Source organism: Macaca fascicularis, chromosome 14 (genome assembly GCF_037993035.2).
Source record: "Macaca fascicularis isolate 582-1 chromosome 14, T2T-MFA8v1.1".
Classification (NCBI taxonomy): Eukaryota; Metazoa; Chordata; class Mammalia; order Primates; family Cercopithecidae; genus Macaca; species Macaca fascicularis.
In genome coordinates, this window is record NC_088388.1 from 54,404,615 (window position 1) to 54,428,361 (window position 23,747).

The 23,747-nt window shown below is 40.4% G+C and overlaps 1 protein-coding gene across 6 annotated transcripts in view; it reads left to right on the plus strand.

Annotated features, from left to right (window-relative positions):
• Positions 1-23,747, plus strand: part of GALNT18 (polypeptide N-acetylgalactosaminyltransferase 18) — a 362,191-nt gene that overhangs the window by 250,901 nt on the left and 87,543 nt on the right. For all 6 annotated transcript variants that reach the window (XM_065528547.2, XM_065528548.2, XM_005578608.4 and 3 more), the window contains 2 exons: positions 1,661-1,858; positions 6,431-6,545. In XM_065528547.2, the coding sequence (XP_065384619.1) occupies positions 1,661-1,858; positions 6,431-6,545 (313 nt within the window). The remainder of the gene's footprint in view (positions 1-1,660; positions 1,859-6,430; positions 6,546-23,747) is intronic.

The window sequence follows — 23,747 nt, forward strand, 5'->3', positions numbered from 1 at the left end:
TCCCAGTGGAATCTAGGGCTTCGATTCCAGTAGTGCAAAGCATGCTGGGATCTTGGTCATAGCCTAAGAGATAATTCTGGGAATGGGTGAAATGTGGGTGTGTGAGTGAGCCAGGCAACAAGGCTGGAACTTTAGAGTTTGAGGTGTGGTAGAGGGGAAGGGGTACCCAGGGGTCAACGGGTCAGCACACAGTGCCTAATAGGCATGGTGACATCACATGTGACTCTGGCTGGCAGAGTCATCAGGGAAAAGGGTACATGCTAAGGGCAAAGCAGAGAGTGCCCGGCTAAGGACAGGGTTCCAACGCCTAGGAAAGGAGAGCTGGGCCAAACATGAGGCAGAAGCCCAGCCTCACAGCCAGGGCCAACACCAAGTGGGCAAAGGTGGGGGAAGATTGCCTAATGTTGTCACAGGTACCCCGGGCTTTCCCACTGCCAGATCGGAGGTAGCACGTAATCTCAGATTCTCCCTATGGTGAAACTGTCTAAGAAAATCTTTCTTTCTCTGGTCAGAGCTGCTCAGATGCTGGGGGAAAGGGACCAGACAGAAGGCCCCAGTGGCTGCAACCAGCCAGGAATAGAGTGGCAGATGCAGACCTCCCTGCGGGGCTGGAGGGCACAGTGCCACCTGCTGTGTGTAACTTTGCCTGGGCCTGGGAGACACAGGCTCTGGCGATGACCATGAGTAGCTGGGGCAAGTAGGTGGCCACCCTTTTATCAATATGCCTGTTGTCACTGGGGTCTGCTTTGCTCCCCAGACTCCACAGTGCCAGCCTCTGCCTCCAGGGAGTGGGAGAGGAGGACACTCCAGCAGGCAGGGCGTGCACGCAGCCTGGCCTGGATGCTGCCATAACAGGCCCAAATTAAGGCTGCAACACAGTCCTTTTTTATAGCTGAAGTCCCTGCTTGCCATTTGTGACTATTTAAACAGAATTTTCTTTGGATTTATGGCCAGGATAGGAGAGGGACACTTACTATTTCAAGCTGATTTGAATAAACAGTTATACACCAAATGTATTATTAATGAGAAGCTTATCATTCCTGTCTGCAAACACATTACTCGCCTGGTGCCTGCAGGGGCTTCCCGGCTCCCTGGGAAAGCCCAAATGCCCCACCCCTCCTTGGGTGGTTGGGGAACCCTTCTGGGGGGTGGATGTGGCATAGCTGGCATTCCAAGGCAGCATCGCATAGTTGGCGGATGTAGGTTTGTTCTCACCTCCTAGTCTCTGCCATCCTCATCTGTCTTTTCCTCCAGATTGATACATAGAATTTTAGCAAAATCAAAGCCCAAGGTGAAAGCTTCTTCTGGACCCTCAGATCTATTTCTTTCTTCTCTTTCTTCTTTTTTAAGTTTTGATTTTTTTTTTTCTAATGGAGAAAGGGAAAGTGAGCAGGAACAAAGCTGGCTGGAATAAGAATCTCTCAGCTCAACTCTGGATATGCTGATGGAGGGGGGGAGCCTCTTGCCATCCGGGAAATCCTCAGGGAACGGGAAGTTGAACAGGGGCTCCTTCCCAGAAGGCAGTGCACCTCTCCATCAGAGGAGATGGGCAGGCTTTCCTTCCTCTTTCTGCTGGGGAAGGACCTTCGGGAGATGCTACTCTGGATATTTCCACCTTGGAAATGGTTACCCCCTCTCTGGCTGTCTCCTCTCTGCCCAGGGCTGAACCTGTCCTCACTCGCATCAAGGAGAACCGGAAGCGGATCATCTCGCCGTCCTTTGATAACATCAAATATGACAACTTTGAAATAGAAGAGTACCCGCTGGCTGCCCAGGGCTTTGACTGGGAACTGTGGTGCCGCTACCTAAATCCCCCCAAGGCCTGGTGGAAGCTGGAGAACTCCACAGCCCCAATCAGGTAAAGCAAATCTTTACCTGTGGGTCTCTGCTTTGACCTCCAGGCTAGGAACCCCCTACTGGCCCAATGCTTATTCTCCAACTTGAGCCCCATCGTGGGGATGACAGGGGTAGGCAGGGTTGAAAGGAACTGCAGTCTGATCTTCAGTCACTGCCATGGGCTCTGAAGATCTCAGAATCCATTCACAGCCTCAAAGTGACCCATTTCCACACATCACTGTGTCTGGGCGCCAAGCACTGTGCTCCAGATTGGGGATCCAGAGTGATGAAGATTTGGTTCCCACTCCCAAAAGCCTGGAGTCTAGTGAAGACAGACAAAATCGTTGGAATAGGAACATTATTCTACCATGCAGGCAGAAACTGCATTGAAAGTGGAGAAATGCTTTTCAGAGGATAGCATTTTCACTTGTTTTTGAAGGCGAGTAGAAGATGGCTAGGTTGGGGAATGGACGTCCATATGCAAAGTTCACGAACACAGAGAAGGTTCGAAGTGACTAGAAGTGGGAAGCCAGCCAGCAGCCCCAGGTAGTGAGGGTGGAGGGGCTGAGAGGCAAGACCAGACCCCACAGGACAGCGTATACCTTGGTGATATTTGAATGTTATTCTGTAAGACTCAGACAAAAGTGACTTCATACTGTATTTCAAAGGTCCCAAGTTCTTTCCTGCCTTTGCTGCCATCTTCCTGGACTCATGAATGACTGCCCTGCACAGTCTTAGCTTTTAAGGTTCAGGACGCCTCCAACAGCTGTCTCCACTGGTTTTTATTTCTGTCTATGTTTGTTTTTGTTTTTGTTTTTGTGGCGGAGTCTCACTCTGTCGCCCAGGCTGGAGTACAGTGGCGTGATCTCGGCTCACTGAAGCCTCCACACCCCACCCCCAACCCCGAATTCAAGTGATTCTCCTGCCTCAGCTTCTCAAGTAGCTGGGATTGCAGGCACCTGCCACCGTGCCTGGCTGATTTTTGTATTTTGTAGTAGAGACAGGGTTTCGCCATGTTGGCCAGGCTGGTCTTGAACTCCTGACCTCGTGATCTACCTACTTCTGCCTCCCAAAGTGCTGGGATTACAGGCGTGAGCCACTGAGCCCAGCCTATTTCTGTCTATATTGATGATACAGTGGGTGTCTTTATGCTCCCTGCAAAGTTCTGCCCGTTACAAAACAGAAGGCACCAGAAGGTGGCCTAGGGCACAGTTTTTGGAGTTAAAGAGATTAGAAGCTCATGTTGTTTTGTATTACATGAGGGAGAAAGGGTATGAAAAATTTAATTGAAAGTCAGTCATTATTACTTAAGATCACATTTTTCCTCGCCAGAAGAAAAAAATATATAGTCACACTTAAAATGGAATAGAAGAAAACACCACCTAACTTTCCTGAAGTTGCCTGTTACCTATTCTGCTTGGCCCCTGCCACAATTTTGTGTTGTTAAACATTTGCTGAGAGTCTGCTATGTACAAGGGTCTTTTACATGCATTGGCTCATTTGATCATCATTATAACCTGTTGACCACTCGTGTCTCATCCCTGTTTTACAAGATGAGGAGAGCAAGACTGAGAGAGGAGAATGGCCCTGCCAAAGGCTCTGGGCGGTAGAGCCAAGATCCACCCACGGAAGCTAGACTCAGTGGCTAATTTTCACCCCTCTATTGTCCACTGTTGAGCTCAGAACTGGTGTAGCTGTTTTCTGCTCCTAGGCCTGATGAATGCTGTTGAAGGGAAATATGCCCCCATGCAATGAGCATTCCTGCAGAAGACTGCATTGACATTAACTGTTTCTGTTCTGCTCATCTCTAACTGTATCAGTCCAGTCTGAATCAGCAAGCCGGCATTCCAGGTCCTTGCCAGACAATGTCATCTCAACCTCAAATTTTCTATCACTCAATTTTTATCAAAAACTAGGTTGAGGGAAATAACTTTTATGGAAGATTTTTGGAAGAACATTCCTGGTTTTATTCCCAGATGAAGACAGCTCCACAGAAAGCTGTGATTTATACAAATGTATCTTGCCCATCCGAGCTCCCTTTGCTTTCAAGCTATACTTTAGTGCTCTGCCCACACGTGGCATAAGTCATAAAAAGAGCCCAGCAGTATCTTCTAGTGTATTCTAAAGAGATGTCTTTGCGATGGCTGTTCCCTGAGTCACCAGGTGACCCCATTAAGAAAATCCACGTGAGAAATTTCTTTCAAACTGACTGCCAGTCAGAGAAAGCCTTGCTGTCCCCAGGGAATCAATTAATATGACATTTTCACATGAGAACTGTACATTTTGTTTCTAAGACCATGTATGTTCTTTCCACTTTGACCAACAGGAAACTCAAAGGCAAACTTTCATGTCTACTTTAAGAACAATTGAGAGAGGACCTTGGTCTGCACATGCATTCCAATTTGTTGCAATCTTTAGGTCTGTCTAGACATTTATCTATTTATGGTTTTCTATGTATTTTAAATTTTCTCATAAGCTATTTCTAATCCTTTCAGGAATGAGGCAAGGTGTAAATCAATAACCCTTTCACGTTGATAGAATCCACTTAATACCCTAGCCGGTTAATAATAAACCACTGAGGTGGCCTGTGCTCATCTCAGAGTAACTGTTTCAGATTCTGTTCATTACCTGGCTTGAACTGTCAGTTTGAGGAAGGTCCCTTACTGTGTATCCTGAAAGCATTTTTCCAGCGTGCCCTGTCATATCCAACACTTAGGAATGCAGAGGCAAATGCCAAGACCCCACCACTCTGCCAGCCTGATGTTTCTGAATCATCACATATTTAAAGAGGAGATCTTCTAGACTTAGTGCACAATTGCATCTTTTTACCTTTTTAAATGACCTTTTGAGTGCCAGTTATGTCCTAGAGGCTTCAAGTGTTTTAATTTAGTCCGTGTGAGGTTAGAATGGATCCTATGTTACAGACATGGAATCGGAGGCTCGAAGACGCTAGAGAACTTCTCTTAGAGACACACATCCAGAAGGGTGATTTTTCCCAGAGAGATTACCTCTAAGGCCTGGGTTCTGTTACCTCCACCACAGCAGGGTCTCAGTCTGCTTTAGGAGTGGTAGATTAGCTTCCCAGGATGCCTGCAGGTCTGTGAGGGTGAAGACATTTAGAATAAAATGCAGTGATTTGAAAGGAAGAGAAACAGTGGCTCCAGGGTGCCAGTCTCTGCCTGAGCAGCCTCCTGTATCCGCATTCCCCAGGGAAATGGCCTGCAAAATTGCCTTTCTCCACCTTGATAAGTTTCCATTTTCAAAGACGGGTTCATTTACATGTGATTGACTGATAGTTTTCTCATCCCTGAGGAGCCTTCATTTCTCCTTTTACTCCCACCAAGTCGTCCAGCCAGGCAAGGGCTAGAAATGATAGCAATAAGCAGTAGAACAATTCAACGTCACTGCATAAGCAGTGCTCTCACAGAGAAGCAGCCCCGTGCTCTCATGCTGACTCACCTCATGTGAATCGTTCTCTGTGAGGTGCTGCATGGGTGTCTGCACAGAGCTGGTGAGACCCAAGCTCATAGCCCTCAAGGAAGGAAAAGCCTTCCAGCTCCTGGACCCCATAGCTGTTGGCAGGTTGTTCCAGCCTAAGAACCCTGTTGAATTAGAGACTCAGGCCATGTACCTAAGCTCTGCCTGTTGGCTGTCTCCTCCTGGTGTCACACAGGTACCTTAAGGTCAGTTTTTCTACCACCAAAGCTTCTTTCTTTTGAAACCAGCTTCTTCTCCTGTGCCCCTGTATTGATGAGTGGCCCACAACCCACTGTCACCCGAGCCAGAAAGCCAGATGGCATCCAGGTTCCTCCCCCTTTCTCACCCTTGTGTAGTTCCTCTGTTTTGAAGTTCTGCTGATTTTACATCAAAATATGTCTTTAAACAATTCCTGTCTCTGTTCCTGATACTCTGACTCAGCTCTCCATCATTTTTCACCTGGATACAGCAATGAGCTTCCCAGCTGGGCCCCTCAATTCCCACCCCTTCCCCTCTGGTCAGTCACCCACAGCTGCCTGACTATTCTCTTTAAAAAACACAGATCTGCTCACACCACTGTCTTGCTTAAAATTCCTCATGGACACCTATTTACCTGCAGACAAAATTCAAATTTTTTACCCTGCTACCCAAAGCCCTTTGCAACCTGGTGCCAGCTAATCTTTCTAAGTGGACCAAGGATGACATACAGATCCTAAGTTGGGGAAGGATAGGAAAACTGGTATGCATTCCCAAGCAGGAACAGAGACTGACTGTGCAGAGGTCAGGGTCAGGGCAGCTAGAGATACAGTCAACCTAGACTGGCAGGCTGAGCACCACTTCTCACAGCTAACACACACACAAGCACCACCCCACTAAAGCTGATCCCAGGATGGCAGCTGTCTGCCCACTGCCCGGAGGAAACAGCCTTTCTGGAGTGGTTGGGTGAGGCCAGACCCAGGGACCACTCCAGGAACAAGCCTCACACTGGCTTTGGCAGCAGAGGAAGGAAGAGCACCAGATCCTCCTGACAGTAAGGCCTTACTGCTCTTACTCCTCAGACAGCCACACCAGACAGCCTCTCTGCTCACCACTGGCCCATCTCCCCCTGCCCCTGCAGGAGCCCTGCCCTCATTGGCTGCTTCATTGTGGACCGGCAGTACTTCCAGGAGATTGGCCTGCTGGACGAAGGCATGGAAGTCTACGGAGGCGAGAATGTGGAGCTTGGGATCAGGGTGAGTGGAGTTTCTCACTCAAAGGGCTCGGCTCAGCTCCCACCAGGGTAATGAGTCTGGGGTGGAGAAATGGGGTTTAAGGTTGAGGGTTACAGACTGATTCAGAACGTCCAGTCCTGAACCCTGGTCCACATGTGTGTGATTGGGATTGGGAAGACACAGGGTGAAGCCTCTTGACTTTTCAGGAAGAAGAGGACTTCAGAACCTGCTTGGCTGGGGGAGGGAGCATGGGAGAGGTTGAGCTGCCAACTCAAGGGAACAGCCTCTTTTAAAATCAAACTGAGGTCCATCGGAGTAAGCAAAGGTGTGCTCCAGGAAGCAATAACAGGCATTGAGGGTGGCTGGACAAGAGTGACCCTGAGTCAGCTCCCTTGGGATTTCTCACTCTGACACTCTCTGTCTTCTCCACAGTGGCCATAGAACATTCCCGAACACTTTGTTAAGAGAGAGCCCGGGGAAATAAACCCAGGGTGTATAAACAGCAAGATGAAGTCAGGCTCACTGCAGGCTGCTTTCTGACCCCAGGCGCTAGCCAGACACACAGCCCATTCCTGCCTCATGCCATTCTCCTGCCCCAAAGTACAGGGTTTTTTCCAACAATCAGCTCATGGCATGGATCCCCAAGAGGCTCTATGTTATTTCTCATCCTACGGGAACATTTCCTAGGCTTTCTGGCTCTTTCCCCTTGGCTAATGAAAACATAAATCTACGATGAAGCCCGCTTTCCTATCTGAGGTTCCTGTTAGGTCCCCTGGTGTTAGGCAGGAATGCGATGATGGATACAATGAAGGATCTTGTCCTGGAAGGAAGCCTGCCCACCTCTATGACCAGGGATTGTCCTTGGCAGACCCAGTATTGGAACTGCAGGGTGTCCTCCCCATGATGGCCCCCACTGTCTTCTCCATGGGGAACTCGCAGCAGTCAGCCACCCCCACACGCTCCAGGCTTGCCGATGCTTGGAAAGAACCCTGTGCCTACTGGTGTCCATAGGGATTATCTGAGATGCTCCACCTCACTGCCAGCCTGTTCACACATCCGTGCAGACCTCATCTGCCTGGTTCTACCTACTGGCCCTACTCTGGCACCTTTGGCCTTAGTGTCTGCATCTGATGTCTCCAATTCTTGATACTCAATTCCCACTGAAGGACTGTAGCGTGGATGCACCCTCCTCTAACCTCTAACCTCCTTCAACCTTCCACCCCACCAGGCAGGCAACAGTCCTTGCCCCTGACCTGAAGGGGAGATTGGGCACCCACAAGGAGCATCTTAGGATGCCTGCAATGACGTGACAGGCACTGTGTGGGGCCCGACTCACCACCCAGACTTAATGCTAGGGCTTGGAGGACTGGCGACATGAACAGCCTGTCTGAAGCTGAGCTTAGAAACCACTTCCAGACACCTGTATTCACTGAAACCCTGAGAAATTGCTTTGGAAGCAGTCAAAATGCATGGACTTATTGGGGAGCTAATGTATTCATAGAGGACAGCTCCTGCATAATCACCCTCGTTTCTGCTGCTCTCTCTACATCGGCCATTTATTCCCCATTTGCGTCCTCGCCATCTCATTTCAGCACTGCTCCTGGATAGATGCTCACCCCAAACATAATATTTTTCACGAGGAGCTGCTGTCAGGAATTCTCTGAGTGGGCCGGACCGCCTCCATTCGCTTGTGTTCTCTGGGTAAAAATGTGCAGGATTGGAGAAAGGAATTAGATTTGTGAACTCTGCTTCCAACATGTGTGTGAGTCAATCACAGAGTGCAGATTTCTGGCTTTTCCTTCCTTAGATTATAAAGTTATAAAGCTATTCTGGAGTGTGGGCCTGGGTGCGGCTCTCAAATACAAGTTAAAATGTCTCTGAGTGATTTCGTGTACAGAGTTTAAAATACAGTTTACAGTGATATCTGGTTTTTTTGTGTTTTTTTTTTTTTTTCCTTCATCTCTTCCCTCTCAGTTGACAGAGATGAAGTGTCATTGGAGTTGAAGAAAGGGTGGCATTTAAAGCAGAGAACCAACAAGCTGTTAGCTGGAAAAACTGAGTACAAATGGGAGGGATGAGTTCATTTGAATTTCAGTTCCTCCTTTAAGGGTTACAGAACCACTGATCATCAGCAAAACAGATTTTCTCCTTTTGTATGGTTATTGTTATTTGTCTGTCTTTCATGTTTGATGAGTTAACTTTCCAATGGTTCGGTTTCCTCTATAAAGTAGCACACCTGCCCTAATTACACCATAGGATTGTGTATCAATATGAAAGACATCACTTTTCACCCTTCGCTTAAGCAGAGGCAAATTATTCAAAGTCCTTACCTATCTGGAACACAGAAAGAAAGTTGTTTGTGCAACTACTAAATGCCTGCTTTGTGCCATGGGTTATATTGGCACTTACGTCATCCATCCACAAAACACCCTAAAAAGACTATTATTGTAATAGTGGGTTTTTTTCCAGATGATACTGTGAAATTAGGAGCTTATGTATATCTCAAGGTCATGTACCTTGTAAGAGGTAGAGAAAGGATTCAGCCCTAGATCTTTATGATTTGAGGACTAGACAGATATACCACAGTGATCTAGGGATAAAAGTACTTTGAGCACCATCTCAAAAAAGATATTGCAACATCCATGCAGTTATTATCTTCTACTTTATTCACATTTATGTCTACTGAGTCCCTATTTAAAGCCTTACTCTTATTTTGTGCTCTGTTTTTTGTTTTGTTTTGTTTCGTTTTGTTTTTTTCTGATTTGTAAGTCTGCACCACAATGAGTAAAAGGAAGGAGCTGCTGTGGCCAAGCACAGGGAAATGAGTGAGAAATAAGAGCTGACATTGAATAGAAAACAGAAAGATTATATAAATGATAACTGCAAAAGTGCTAGAATGCATAAGACAACATTTAAGGGCTGGCAAGGGATTGAAATTGTTGGAGACTGTTATGGTTTGAATTCAGTGCCCCCAGCCCCAATGTGTCCTAACCTCCTGTGAATGTGATCTCATTTGGAAACGGGGTCCTTGCAGATGTAATCAAGTTAAGATAAAATTGTGCTGGATTAGGATGGACCCTAATCCAACAGGACTGATGATGTCCTTATAAGAAGAGGAAAATTTAGTCACAGGCAAACATAAAGGAATGACCACCATGTGAAGGTGGAGGTAGAGATTGGAGTTATGATGTCAAAAGCTCAGGAACACCTGGGGCTATCGAAAGCTGGAACAGGCAAAGAAGGATCCTTCCCTAGAGGGTTGGGAGGGAGGACAGCCCAGTCAATATGTTGATTTCAGACTTCTGGCCTCCAGAGCTGTGAGAGAATAAATTTATGCTGTTTTAGGTGATCCAGATTGTGATACTTTGTTATAAGAGCCCTGGGAAACCAACACAGGGACCAAAAAAGTAAGCCAAAGTAGGAACCTGGAGAAAGGTTGAGGCTATTCTATATGGAGAACCTGGTGACATTTAAGTTTGTGTTTTCTCGACTTCATAGAATACAGAGAACAGAAAGCCAAAGGCTTGCCTTACTTCCCGTAAAGCTGGGACTCCAAAGGCCTGTTTTCTCAGTATAAAATAGAAATCCTCTCTGGAGAAAGAGCCTTTTAACCCAGGCCACACAATTCCCACAGGGAGAGTTTTAAGGAATATGAATTTACAGTTTTAAAAACATCACAAAACAGACAAGGGAAAAAGAAAGTAACAAGAGAAAACAGCAGCAATATCAGTGGAAAGCCAAACCTGACCCACAAAGTCTCCAACTTTTGAATCCATCAGACACGGAATATAAACTAGGTTATATCATACACTTAGGAAAATAAGAGATTGAAAATATGAATAAGGAGCAAGATACTATAAAAATAATCAGTCATAGTAGGATAAAAATGGAATTTCAAACATGAAAAATGTAAAAATGGCAATTAAAAGTTCAACAGATGGGCAGAATAGCTATGTGAATACTATTAAAGGAATAAAATTAAGAAACTGGAAAATAGATCTAAAGAAATCATTCAAAATGAGCCCAAGGGACCCAGAAAAAATTGTGAAAAAATATTAAAAGACATGTAGAATTGAAATTGTGGATTTAATATCTTAAAATTCCAAGCAGAGATGATCCTTTTCTCCAGAGAGGATTTCTATTCTATACTGAGAAAACAGTATGGAGGGTTAGGCAAAAGCCATATTTAAATAAATGAGGGCTTAAAATTTTCCCAAACTGATAAAAGACACCAATCCTCAGATTTAAGAAGTCATGCCATCCAAAGTGAGGTAAACATAACGATATCCCCATTTAGATATACCATAGAGGAACTACAGAATATCAAAGACAAATAAAAGATCTGACAGCAGTCAAAGAGAAAAGATAGATGACCTAAGTCAATAATAATTAGAATAACAGCTGACTTTTCAACTGTAACAGTGGGACCCAGAAGACTGTGATATGTCTTCCTTACACTGAGAGAAAATAATTGTCAACGTATAAGTGTATGCCCAATTAAAACATCCTTCAAAAACTAGGGTAAAATAAAGTCATCTTCAGATACACAAAAACTGATAGAGTTTGTCATTAACAAGAACTCAAGAAAATAAGTTATGAATGATACACTTCAGGCTTAAGAAAAAAGATCCCAGAAGGAAGTCTGAGACAAAAGAAGATGAGTAGCCTCAAAAAGTGGTACATATATGAGCTAATATAAAGAAATATTGATGACAAATAATACAGGGTAGTGTCTTGTGGAGTTATTAAAACTATAATATATGATGACAATAGCATATAGCTTAGGAGGGAGTGATTGGACTCAAGATGTTCTAAAATACCTACATTGTTAATGAGGATGGAAAGAATATTGTTTAAATTTTGGTAACTTAAGTAAATATGTTAGAATTTCCAGGAAAGTCATAAAAATCATAAAAATAGAAAATATAACTTCCAAAGTAATAGAAGAAAAATAAAGTGTAAAAGTGTTATACAAGAGAGAAGTAGAAATATAGATCATGCAAAGAAAAAGCATACAATAAGATGATTGAAAAACCCCAAATATGTTAGTAAATATGGTACATGGACAAAGTAGAAGACAAGTAATTTTAGAGTAGATTTAACTTTTTAATAGCTATTTATAAGAAATATGTCCGAAACATAATTCAGAAATGTTGAAATCTAAAAGGATAAAAAAGTCATAACAGGCAGATGTCAATCAAAAGAAACTTGCAGTGGTTAAATTAACATTAGAAAAGAAAGACTGTTACAATATGCTTTAGTGTAAGTAAAGACTATTTCTACAAAATGTTAAATGTACAATTCATTAGGAATATATAACAGTTATGAACTTTTATTCACCTAATTGCACAACCTTAATTTACATAAGGAAAAACTGACAGAATTACAAGGATACATTGACAGCTCCACTAACGTAGTTGAGAATGTTAATAAGTTTTCCCAAGTAATTGATAGACCAACACAATTAACAGTTTGAAGCTAATGGGCACATACAGAACACTGCATATAACAGCTGCTGAACACACATTCTTTCCCAAGAACTCATGGAATATTTATGAAAGTTGACCACATACTAAGGTATAAAACAAGAGTCAATGAATTTTAAGGGATCAGCATCATATAAAACATGTTATCTGACCACAATATAATTAATTTAGAAATTCACAACCAAAAATTATAGACAAAAGTCATATTTTTACATATTGTGAAACACACTTCTAAATAATTTATAGGTCAAATAATAAATTATACTGAACATTTGAAAATATTTTGAACTGAGTGATAAATATACTACATATTACATTACATGAAATATAGCTAAAATAATATTAAGAGAAATTGTATAGCATCTTTTATGCAAAAAGAAAAGTTAAAAGTTAATGAGCTAAGAACACAATATAAGCCATTAGAAAAATATCAGAATAAAAACAGTAGATGACAATAATAAAGAACAGAAATTAATGAAATAGACTAATAAAGCCAAAGCTTGGTTCTTTGAAAATACTAATCAAATTGACAAATCTTTATCAAGAAAGAACAAATAAACAACAATGGGAATGGAAAAGGGGACATTTCTACAGACAATATACACTCAAAAGATAAGAGTGTATTATGAACAAGTTTATGCCAAAATTTGAAAACTTGAATGAAAAGCACAAATTTATAGAAACGTATGCCTTCCTAAAACTGACACAAAGAAATTGTTAAAAAACAAATTTATCCTATAGCCATTGAAGCAATTAAATTAGTGGTTTAAAATATTCTGAAAAATGAAAATTAGGATGTGATGGTTTACCATCAAATGCTGCCAAACTTTCAAGGAACAAAAATATTCCAAATTTATGCAAATTATTTGAACCTAAAGACTACAGAATAGGTAACAGGTGTCCAGCAGCACAGCAGCTTGGATCTCCTTTTTTTTTTTTTTCTTTTTATTATACTTTAAGTTCTGGGGTACATGTGCAGGTTTGTTCATATATGTATACATGTACCATTTGGTGTGCTGCACCCATTAACTCATCATTTACATTAGGTATATCTCCTAATGCTATCCCTCCTCCCACCCCCTCCCCACAATAGGACCCGGTATGTGATGTTCCCCTTCCTGTGTCCAAGTGATCTCATTGTTCAGTTCCCACCTATGAGTGAGAACATGCGGTGTTTGGTTTTCTGTTCTTGTGATAGTTTGCTGAGAATGATGGTTTCCAGTTGCATCCATGTCCCTACAAAGGACACGAACTCATCCTTTTTTATGGCTGCATAGTATTCCATGATGCATATGTGCCACATTTTCTTAATCCAGTCTGTCACTGATGGACCTTTGGGTTGATTCCAAGTCTTTGCTATTGTGAATAGTGCCGCAATAAACATACGTGTGCATGTGTCTTTATAGCAGCATGACTTATAATCCTTTGGGTATATCCACAGTAATGGGATGGCTGGGTCAAATGGTATTTCTAGTTCTAGATCCTTGAGGAATCGTCACACTGTCTTCAAAAATTGTTGAACTAGTTTACAGTCCCACCAACAGTGTAAAAGTGTTCCTATTTCTCCACATCCTCTCCAGCACCTGTTGTTTCCTGATTTTTTAATGATTGCCATTCTAACTGGTGTGAGATGGTATCTCATTGTGGTTTTGATTTGCATTTCTCTGATGGCGAGTGATGATGAGCATTTTTTCATGTGTCTGTTGGCTGTATGCATGTCTTCTTTTGAGAAGTGTCTGTTCATATGCTTTGCCCACTTTTTGATGGGGTTGTTTGTTTCTTTCTTGTAAATTTGATTGAGTTCTTTGTAGGTTCTGGATATTAGCCCTTTGTCAGATGAGTAGATTGCAAAAATTTTCTCCCATTCTGTAGGTTCCCTGTTCACACTGATGGTAGTTTCTTTTTCTGTGCAGAAGCTCTTTAGTTTAATTAGATCCCATTTGTCAATTTTGGCTTTTGTTGCCGTTGCTTTTGGTGTTTTAGACATGAAGTCCTTGCCCATGCCTATGTCCTGAATGGTATTACCTAGGTTTTCTTCTAGGGTTTTTATGGTTTTAGGTCTAACATTTAAGTCTCTAATCCATCTTGAATTAATTTTCGTATAAGGAGTAAGGAAAGGATCCAGTTTCAGCTTTCTCCTTATGGCTAGCCAATTTTCCCAGCACCATTTATTAAATAGGGAATCCTTTCCCCATTTTTTGTTTTTGTCAGGTTTGTCAAAGATCAGATGGCTGTAGATGTGTGGTATTATTTCTGAGGGCTCTGTTCTGTTCCATTGGTCTATATCTCTGTTTTGGTACCAGTACCATACTGTTTTGGTTACTGTAGCCTTATAGTATAGTTTGAAGTCAGGTAGCATGATGTCTCCAGCTTGTTCTTTTGGCTTAGGATTGTCTTGGCAATGCAGGGTCTTTTTTGGTTCCATATGAACTTTATTTTTATTTTATTTATTTTTTTTTTTGAGACGGAGTCTCGCTCTGTCGCCCAGGCTGGAGTGCAGTGGCATGTGATCTCGGCTCACTGCAAGCTCCGCCTCCCGGGTTCACGCCATTCTCCCGCCTCAGCCTCCCAAGTAGCTGAGACTACAGGCGCCCGCCACCACGCCCGGCTAGTTTTTTGTATTTTTAGTAGAGACGGGGTTTCACCATGTTAGCCAGGATAGTCTCGATCTCCTGACCTCGTGATCCACCCGCCTCGGCCTCCCAAAGTGCTGGGATTACAGGCTTGAGCCACCGCGCCCGGCCAGTTCCATATGAACTTTAAAGCAGTTTTTTCCAATTCTGTGAAGAAACTCATTGGTAGCTTAATGCGGATGGTGTTGAATCTATAAATTACCTTGGGCAGTATGGCCATTTTCACAATATTGATTCTTCCTATCCATGAGCATGGTATGTTTTTCCATTTGTTTGTGTCCTCTTTTATTTCACTGAGCAGTGGTTTGTAGTTCTCCTTGAAGAGGTCCTTTATATCCCTTGTAAGTTGGATTCCTAGGTATTTTATTCTCTTTGAAGCAATTGTGAATGGGAGTTCATTCATGATTTGGCTCTCTGTTTGTCTGTTACTGGCGTATAAGAATGCTTGTGATTTTTGCACATTGATTTTGTATCCTGAGACTTTGCTGAAGTTGCTTATCAGCTTAAGGAGATTTTGGGCTAAGACGATGGGGTTTTCTCAATATACAATCATACCATCTGCAAACAGGGACAATTTGACTTCTTTTCCTAACTGAATACACTTTATTTCTTTCTCTTGCATGATTGCCCTAGCCAGAACTTCCAACACGATTTTGAATAGGAGTGGTGAGAGAGGGCATCCCTGTCTTGTGCCAGTTTTCAAAGGGGATGCTTCCAGTTTTTGCCCATTCAGTATGATATTGGCTGTGGGTTTGTCGTAAATAGCTCTTATTATTTTGAGATACGTTGCATCAATACCGAATTTATTGAGAATTTTTAGCATGAAGGGCTGTTGAATTTTGTCAAAGGCCTTTTCTGCATCTATTGAGATAATCACGTGGTTTTTGTCTTTGGTTCTGTTTATATGCTGGATTACATTTATTGATTTGCATATGTTGAACCAGCCTTGCATCCCAGGGACCATTCCTTCTGAAACTATTCCAATCAATACAGAAAGAGGGAATCCTCCCTAACTCATTTTATGAGGCCAACATCATCCGGATACCAAAGCCTGGCAGAGATACAACAAAAAAAGAGAGCTTTAGACCAATATCCCTGATGAACATCAATGCAAAAATCCTCAATAAAATACTGGCAAACCGAATCCAGCAGCACATCATCAAGCTTATCCACCATGATCAAGTGGATCTCTTTCTTGTAGAGCTAAACATTCAGGCAGATCTTAGGTTTATAGCACAACACAGTGGGGCACAGTTGTTAATGATCTTAATAACAATCCTGAGTCATTAAAAGGTCTCCATTGTATTCTGTATACTTACTCAAGAAGACAAAAAGTACATACACGTATGCAAAGATTTCTATGGAAAATGTAAAACTTGTTAAATTTCTAATACTGAAATAGGCAACTTCTCAGTTTTATGGAATGGACATGGAGCAACTGATTAGAAAGCCTAGCCTATTTATTATGCTTTAAATTCAATTCACTTCTTTAACATGAATCTTGGCTGTCTTCACCTTTCTGGAATGGAAACCAAAGAAGTAGGGGGTGGTGAGGAAGAATGCCACTACAACCACAGCCAGTGCCCCACCTGTGGTGTCCAGAGCAGGCAACCAGCGAAAAGACCCCTCCCCTCTCCATCTTGCCCCAGCTGTGAATGACTCCTGATTGGATTGAGCTGTTAGAAATGTATTACAGAGAAGAGAGTCTCCCAGAAAGGACTTGCTGTTGGAAAGACACCCACTTGAACATATCTGCCAGTCACTGACTCCTTCTCTGAATATCTAAGCTTTACCCACTTGGGGTTTCTTATTGGCGTTTTAGAATCTCCATCTTTGGATATGCATAATCATTTGCCTCTTTAGAATATGGTCTGCTATTATAATGACACTTAAACAGATTTTCATCCTCCAAGATGACCTTTTACTATCTGCTCCTAAGACTGGACGATTGTTATTATTCTTCATTCCCTAGTGCCAGTTTGCCCCTTTTAACTGCTTTTTCTAAGCCTCATCACAAGATCTAATTGGGAGTGGAATCCCTTGCTGTGATTCTGTCCCTCTTCCTGTGTAGCTGAGTAACATCTAGGACAGGAGGAAGTGAAGCTGATAGGCTCCACTTTGGGCCTTGGGAGAACCAAGGAATCATTTAAGGTTTCCTTATCTGGCTAGCCTTATAGAATAGCTTAATAAAGCAGAAATGCATCTGAGATTTCTCAGTACCTTGGACAGTGTCTAAACTCATTAAGTCTTTCTGTTGTCCTAGTCTGCCAGTTTTCATCCCCTCTCCTAGGTATTTTCCTCACTCATGGAGAACCTAATACCTATACATGCCCTGGCAAAATGCCAATGGCTATTCCACAGAGCATGGGTGATGAAAGAAGCAAAGAAAGTGTGGACACAATAGGAGTATACTTCACAAATTACGAAGTTACTAGATATCAAAAATCCCCTTACCCCCTACACTGGGTTCGTCTGCTGCTTCTATATCAGCTAAATAACCTTAGCAGTACCTTTCATGTATATTTTCAAAATCCTTTCCCTACAATTATCCTATTTATTGCACACAGCAATCAAATGCTGAAGGCAAGTCAGAGAGTATTATCCTAATAGTGTTATATGATTAAAAATGTTTATGTTGGTCAAAAAGTTAATTCATTCTTATGCTTTATTATCTCATTATTCTAATCATTATTTTTAACAGTAAAGATAATAAGAAGAAATTTAAGTACATCATACAGTTCTCTATACAAGCATATCATCGTATCTATTACACATGTAGATGCATATGTGCATAAAAATACTACCACACATTTTATATAGTACTTTATTTTTTAAAGCACACATTAATTTATATATATTATAGCCGTGCTTAACTTTTTATTCAAATGACACTCAGGAATCTGTGCTGCAAGCTAAGAAAACTGACTCAACCTAACTTAAAGAGAAAAGAAATTTATTGGAAGGACATGGGTATCTCAAAGAATTAATTTGTTTTTCAAAGAAGCAGATTCAGAAAACAAGCAAAAGCCAAGAGAGGCTAAACAGCAGAAACTACAGCCAAGGCCACATGGTCATAATAGTCTATTTGCGAAAATACCTCTGACCCTATGGCCATGACTAGATGGTCCTGCCACTGGGTACTGGGCACTGTTGCTTGGGTTTTGGTGACTTTAACAAAGATTGGAAGTCCTGAGTGAGAGCACACGATTAGCTAAATCTAGGTTTATGTACATACCTTTGTTTCCAGCGGGACAAAGGGGGGACCAGCAACAGATCATATTGCTCTTTTCAGTTTCTGCAGTTCCAAGAATTACACATGACAGAGTTCCTCTTATGGGAAATGGAGTTTGAACCTGGGTTTGTCTGTCCTCTAAAACAAGGAATATATTATGTAGGTATTGTTCTTCATATTCCAGATACTTTATCATAAATGAGACTTGAAAAAACTCTCTATTGAAATGCAAATCAAAATCACAACGAGATACCATCTCACACCAGTCAGAATGGTGATTATTAAAAAGTCAGGAAACAATAGATGCTCGTGAGGCTGTGGAGAATAGGAATACACTGGGAATGTAAATTAGTTCAACCATTGTGGAAGACACTGTGGTGATTCCTTGAGGATTTAGAACCAGAAACATCATTTGACCCAGCAATCCCATTACTGAGCATATACACAAAGGAATATAAATCTTTCTACTATAAAGACACATGTACATGTATGTTTACTGCAGAACTATTTACAATAGCAAAGACATGGAACCAACCCAAATGCCCGTCAATGATAGCCTGGATAAAGAAAATGTGGTACATATACACCATGGAATACTATGCAGCCATAAAAAGGAATGACAACATGTCCTTTGCGGGAACATGGATGAAGCTGGAAGCCATCATCCTCAGCAAACTAACACAGGAACAGAAAACCAAACACCGCATGTTCTCACTCATAAGTGGAAGTTGAACACTGAGAACACATGGACACAGAGGGGAACAACACACACCAAGGCCTGTTGGGGGTTGGGGGTTGAGGGAAGGGAACTTGAAGGATGGGTCAATAAGTGCAACAAACCACCATGGCACATGTATACCTATGGAACAAACCTGCACTTTCTGCACATGTATCCCATTTTTTAGAAGAAATAATGAAAAAAATTAAGGAAAAAAGGAGAAAAAACTCTTTATTATGGACAATATAGAATATATACCAAAACAGAGAGATAGTAAAATAAATCCCATTGTAGTTGTTACCTTATTTCAGCATTGTCAACTTATGGCCAATTTGGTTTTATCTTTACCTCTGCCTAATCCCCCACCTAACTCTAGTTATTTTGAGGGAAATCCCAGACATCATATCATTTCATCAAAAATATTTCAGTATGCATCCAAAATAGATAAGGACTTTTAAAGAACCATGGCTGTGATGCTATTTTCAGTCCTAAAAGAGTTGAAAAGAATACTGTAATACTGTCAAATATTCAAGTATAGAAATTTTTCTAATTCTCTCATAAGTTTTTGTTTTGTTCTACAATTTGTTTGCTTGAATCAAGATTCAGTTGGTTAATTTGTCTTTCCAGTCTCCATAATCTACTGAATATCTTTCTCCATCTCTTTTTTTCCCCCTCTTGTAATTTATTTTTGAAGAGATCAGGTCATTTTTCCTGCAGAGATTCTCACAGTCTAGATTTTCTTGATTACATTCCCCTGATGTCATTTAACAGGCCCTTCTCTCCCATATATTTCATCTAAATTGGTAGTTAAATCTAGAGATTTAGGTTCAATTTTGTAGCAAGAATATTTCATCAGTATTTGTGTACTTCCATCATGAAGTAAATGATGTCTACTTGTGTTCCCATTTGCGATGCTAACCATCATTACTGATTATTGCCTAGACTCAGTAATTCATTAGGGGTTACCAAATAGTAATATTTTAATTTTATTTCTCTTTCCTCATTTATTAGCTGAAATACTTCCTATAAAGACATTTATAATAATCCATTCGTTGGTTGCCCAGAAGTACAAATAAGTTCTTTTGGAAAAGTCAGGATAAATAGTTCTTTCTATAATAGCTTTCAAAATAATGAATTGATTCTCAACCACCCTCCAAAGGGGACCAATTAGTTTTTTAGTATCCTTGTGAATTTATGGGTTTAAACATATTATATGTATTTCAATTAATTATCCTTGCATACATTTAATATCCTTATTGACTTGCAAATTTTCTCCCTTTGTCCATTGGGAGCCTGTTGACATTTGTCCATGGGTCCTTTTGACTCTTTAATGACTTCCCTGCCACAAGGAGGGTTCCAGGCTCATCTTACACATTTCCTGCTCCAGACTTGTAATTAGCTACTTCCCTAAGGAACCCAGCTTATTGTTAGTGAGAAATGGTATTTAAATCCACAATCTGGGTACTAGACATGCTCATTGCTACTGGATTGGTCCATGTTTCTAGGTCTTTTCAGTAGTCAGAGCTGGAAATAATTATTAATATAAAGCTAAAATATTTCAGGCATTCATGATGATCTTTCTCATTCAAACTTAGGACAGCAGAATTTTACTTAACTTCATCAATTTTACATCTATATTTCCTTTCTTTTATGCCAAAATTTCTGGTTCTTAATGACAACAACATAGGTACTTGTTTATTTTACTCCCCAGAATGCACAAGACTGTTTCAGCATATTAATGACAATGCTACCACCAATGATATGATAAATTAAATGATTTAATTTATTTTGCATTTCTTCTCTTTAGATTCTATCCCGCTAGGATGTACAGTCAAATTACTATTATCTATAGTTATCTAGAAGCATTCCTCTCTGTATGGTTGTCCTACCAACCTAAGAAGTAGGTTCAGTTGTTTCATTTTGCTTCTGACTTTTATATTTATATTTTTATAGTCATATAAATTTATATTTAGTTTATAAAAATGATGTAAATATTTATACAGTCCAAAGTCAAATCTACAAAATAAAGAACTTTCAGCATTGTTCTCTTCATCCTGTTTCCTCACTATTTCCAATGTAAACATTTATTTTTGTTTGTTTTACTTAACACTTTGAAAAAAGGCAAGAAAATGTGAATATATATTCACAGGTCCCCTTTCTTAGATAAGTGGTAGTATAGTATGCACATTTTTATTAACTCATTTTTTTCTGAAGATTGTTCTATAACAGAATATAGAGATGTTCCTCATTCCTTTCTTACAGTTGCATATTACTCAGATACATAAACATTTTATAGTTTATTCTACCAATTTCCTTTTGAGAGCATAGTGCTATAATTAATAATCTTTTGCATACTTTTTTCATATTTTTACTGGTTATCTTTTGGATAGATTCCTAGAAATGGAATTGTGAAGTCAAAAGGTAAATGCATATGTAACTTTGCTAGACATCATCAAATATCCCTCCAGAGGGATAGTATTCCAGAGTGGTAACATTTTTCCCACCAGGAATGATGAAGGTGCCTGTCTTCTCACAGCCATACCAACAAAGTATGTTGTGGATTTTTTTTTTTTTTTAACCAATCTGACAGATGAGAAATGCCTTTCAGGGTAGTTTTAATTTGCATTTCTCTTATTAAGAACTAGGTTGAAAAGATTTTCATATGATTAAGGCTATTTGCATTTTTTTTTCTGTAAGCTGTTCATATTTTTGGCCCACTTTCCTATGGAGTTGTTAGTCTTCTCTCTATTTTTAGAATATCTTTACACATTAGAGATGGTAATACTTTGCCCATCATACAAATTGCAAATATTTTCTCCCAGTTTGTTACTTGTCTTGATTTTGCTTCTCATGTTTTTTTGTTTGTTTGTTTCGCCATCCAAAGGCTGCTTTTTCCGTGTTTTTTCTGTTTAAGTAAACTTTTTTTCTTCTTGCTTCCAGATTTGAATCATAGAAAATCTTACCCACTCCCAGGTTATAAAGCAATTCACTTACGTTTTCTTCTAATACTTATATGACTGTATTTTTTTACATTTTAATCTCTGATTCATTCAGAATTGATCCTGCAGTTTGGTGTGAGAAATGGATCCAATGTCTTATTTTTCTATATGGTCAAACAGGTATCCTAACACCTTCTATTCAAAATAATATCTTTCCTTACTTCTTTGCAAAACTACCTTTATTGTACAATAAATTGCCACATACTTTTGGGTCTGTTTCTGGATTTTCTATTTTGGTTTCATTGATCTGTTGGTCTATTTATGTACTAATATCACACAATTTCATTTTTATAGGCTTTATGTTTGTAAGTCCACAGGATGAATTTAACCTTGCAAACTGTGTATAATGGAGAAAGGTCTTCGATTCAAAGGAGGGGAAGATCTAGGCAAGACACAAATATCATCTTTCCTTCTTCTTTCCTGCTGGACTTTAAAACATGTGGTGTCAGGATTTATGGCTATTTAATTTTCATAGTGGTGCTTGGAGTCTAGTATGTGCTGAAAGAGCAGGCTTTGAATTTACAGACCAGTCACATATAAGAAAATATATTCTATATACCTCAGAAAGTCAGAGCTATGAACAGTGAGTATAAGCTGTAAGAGATGTAGTTATTCAATAGCAGAAACATAAATTAGAACCATAAGAAAAGAATAGATGCTAATGATACAGTGAGCTCCCTATGTTAGGACATCTTCAAGTATCACTAGAAAATTAGAAAGATAGATAAACTTTACGACCATAATACTAATGGTTAATAGTAATATGGCAGTTATTATATGTGAGCTACTGTCCGAAGTGCTTTACATGTATTAATTCACTTAATCCTTGCAGTACCTTGAAATGTAGGGACTATTACTATTCCCACTTACGGATTGATATACTGAAGCACAGAGAGAGGTGATATAACTTGCTCAAGGTTACATGACTGTTAAGTGGTAAAGATGCGATATGAACCCAAGAAAGGTGGCTTCAGAAGCCATTTATGCCTGGTCTAAGAAGGCATAGCATTGTGGTCTTCAGTAAGAAATCTGACAAAATTTCTCATCACTTCCAGGTGGGTTCATTATTTATTCATTCATTCATCCTTCAAACATTCACTTTCCCCCTGCTGGGAAACTGGAGATGAATGACAGCTCCTGCCTTTGAGTGGCTCTCAGCCTAGCTGGAGAGACAACCACCTTACCATGTTCTGAGTACTCATCTCAGATTCTAGAAAATGTCATGAGCTTAAACAGAATGTTTGACCCCTCCCTCCATTTTGACTTTGAGGACTTTCTGTGTTCTTTGATCTACCAATGGCAACAGTAACAAGTACACAACTCAACCTGCTCACACTTTTTTGTGTGGTACTTTTTAGAAATTGTTATTTAAAAATCAAAAAATGCAATTACTTTTTTTCCAATCAAGTAGTGGTAAAGACAGTCAACTCAAGCTAAAGCAACAAATAAAAATGAGCATAGCAAAAACTATAAAAGTCAAAAAAATTGCCTGAAGAAATGAATATTAACATGATTTACATTTGCAAAATTTGATTCAGGAAAACTAAATTTGGTGGAAATCATTACCACCAAGAAAAACCCTGTGATGGAGGCCATAATTATAAAATGTGTTATGGGTAAAAGCATACTGATAGAAGAACCCTATCTTAGTTGTAAAATCAATGCAAAAAAAGTGTTAACCCCAGTGAAAATAATTCTGCTAAAATAAAACTAGAAAATTAGTATAGATGGGAATATTTTACTTTTGTCATATAGAAAATCGATGAAGAGAATTAAATTGGCTTAGTGACATTTACTCATTTCTGAGTGAAAATTCATCACTGAGTGTAATTCAGGTTAATGTGCTAAACAGGGCACAACCTGCTCAGGGTCAAAATGGCAAGGCTGAAAGATCCTGATGCATTGTGAGAGCACAAGGGGGAGCAACCACTCCACCTGTGGGAGTTGGGTGGGGCTTCAAAAAGGAGGTGGCATTGAGGCAGACTCCCAAGGAAGCAGTGAGCACCCTGAAGGTGGGGATTTGAGCTGTCAAGGTATGGGATGTCTGAGATTTGGTGTAGTGATGTACACTCTTGGGCAACAGAAGCAGGTGCTTTATTCCATAAAGCAGACCCATTGTTGTATGGTGGAGGAAGTGTTTATGTGATCTTAATAT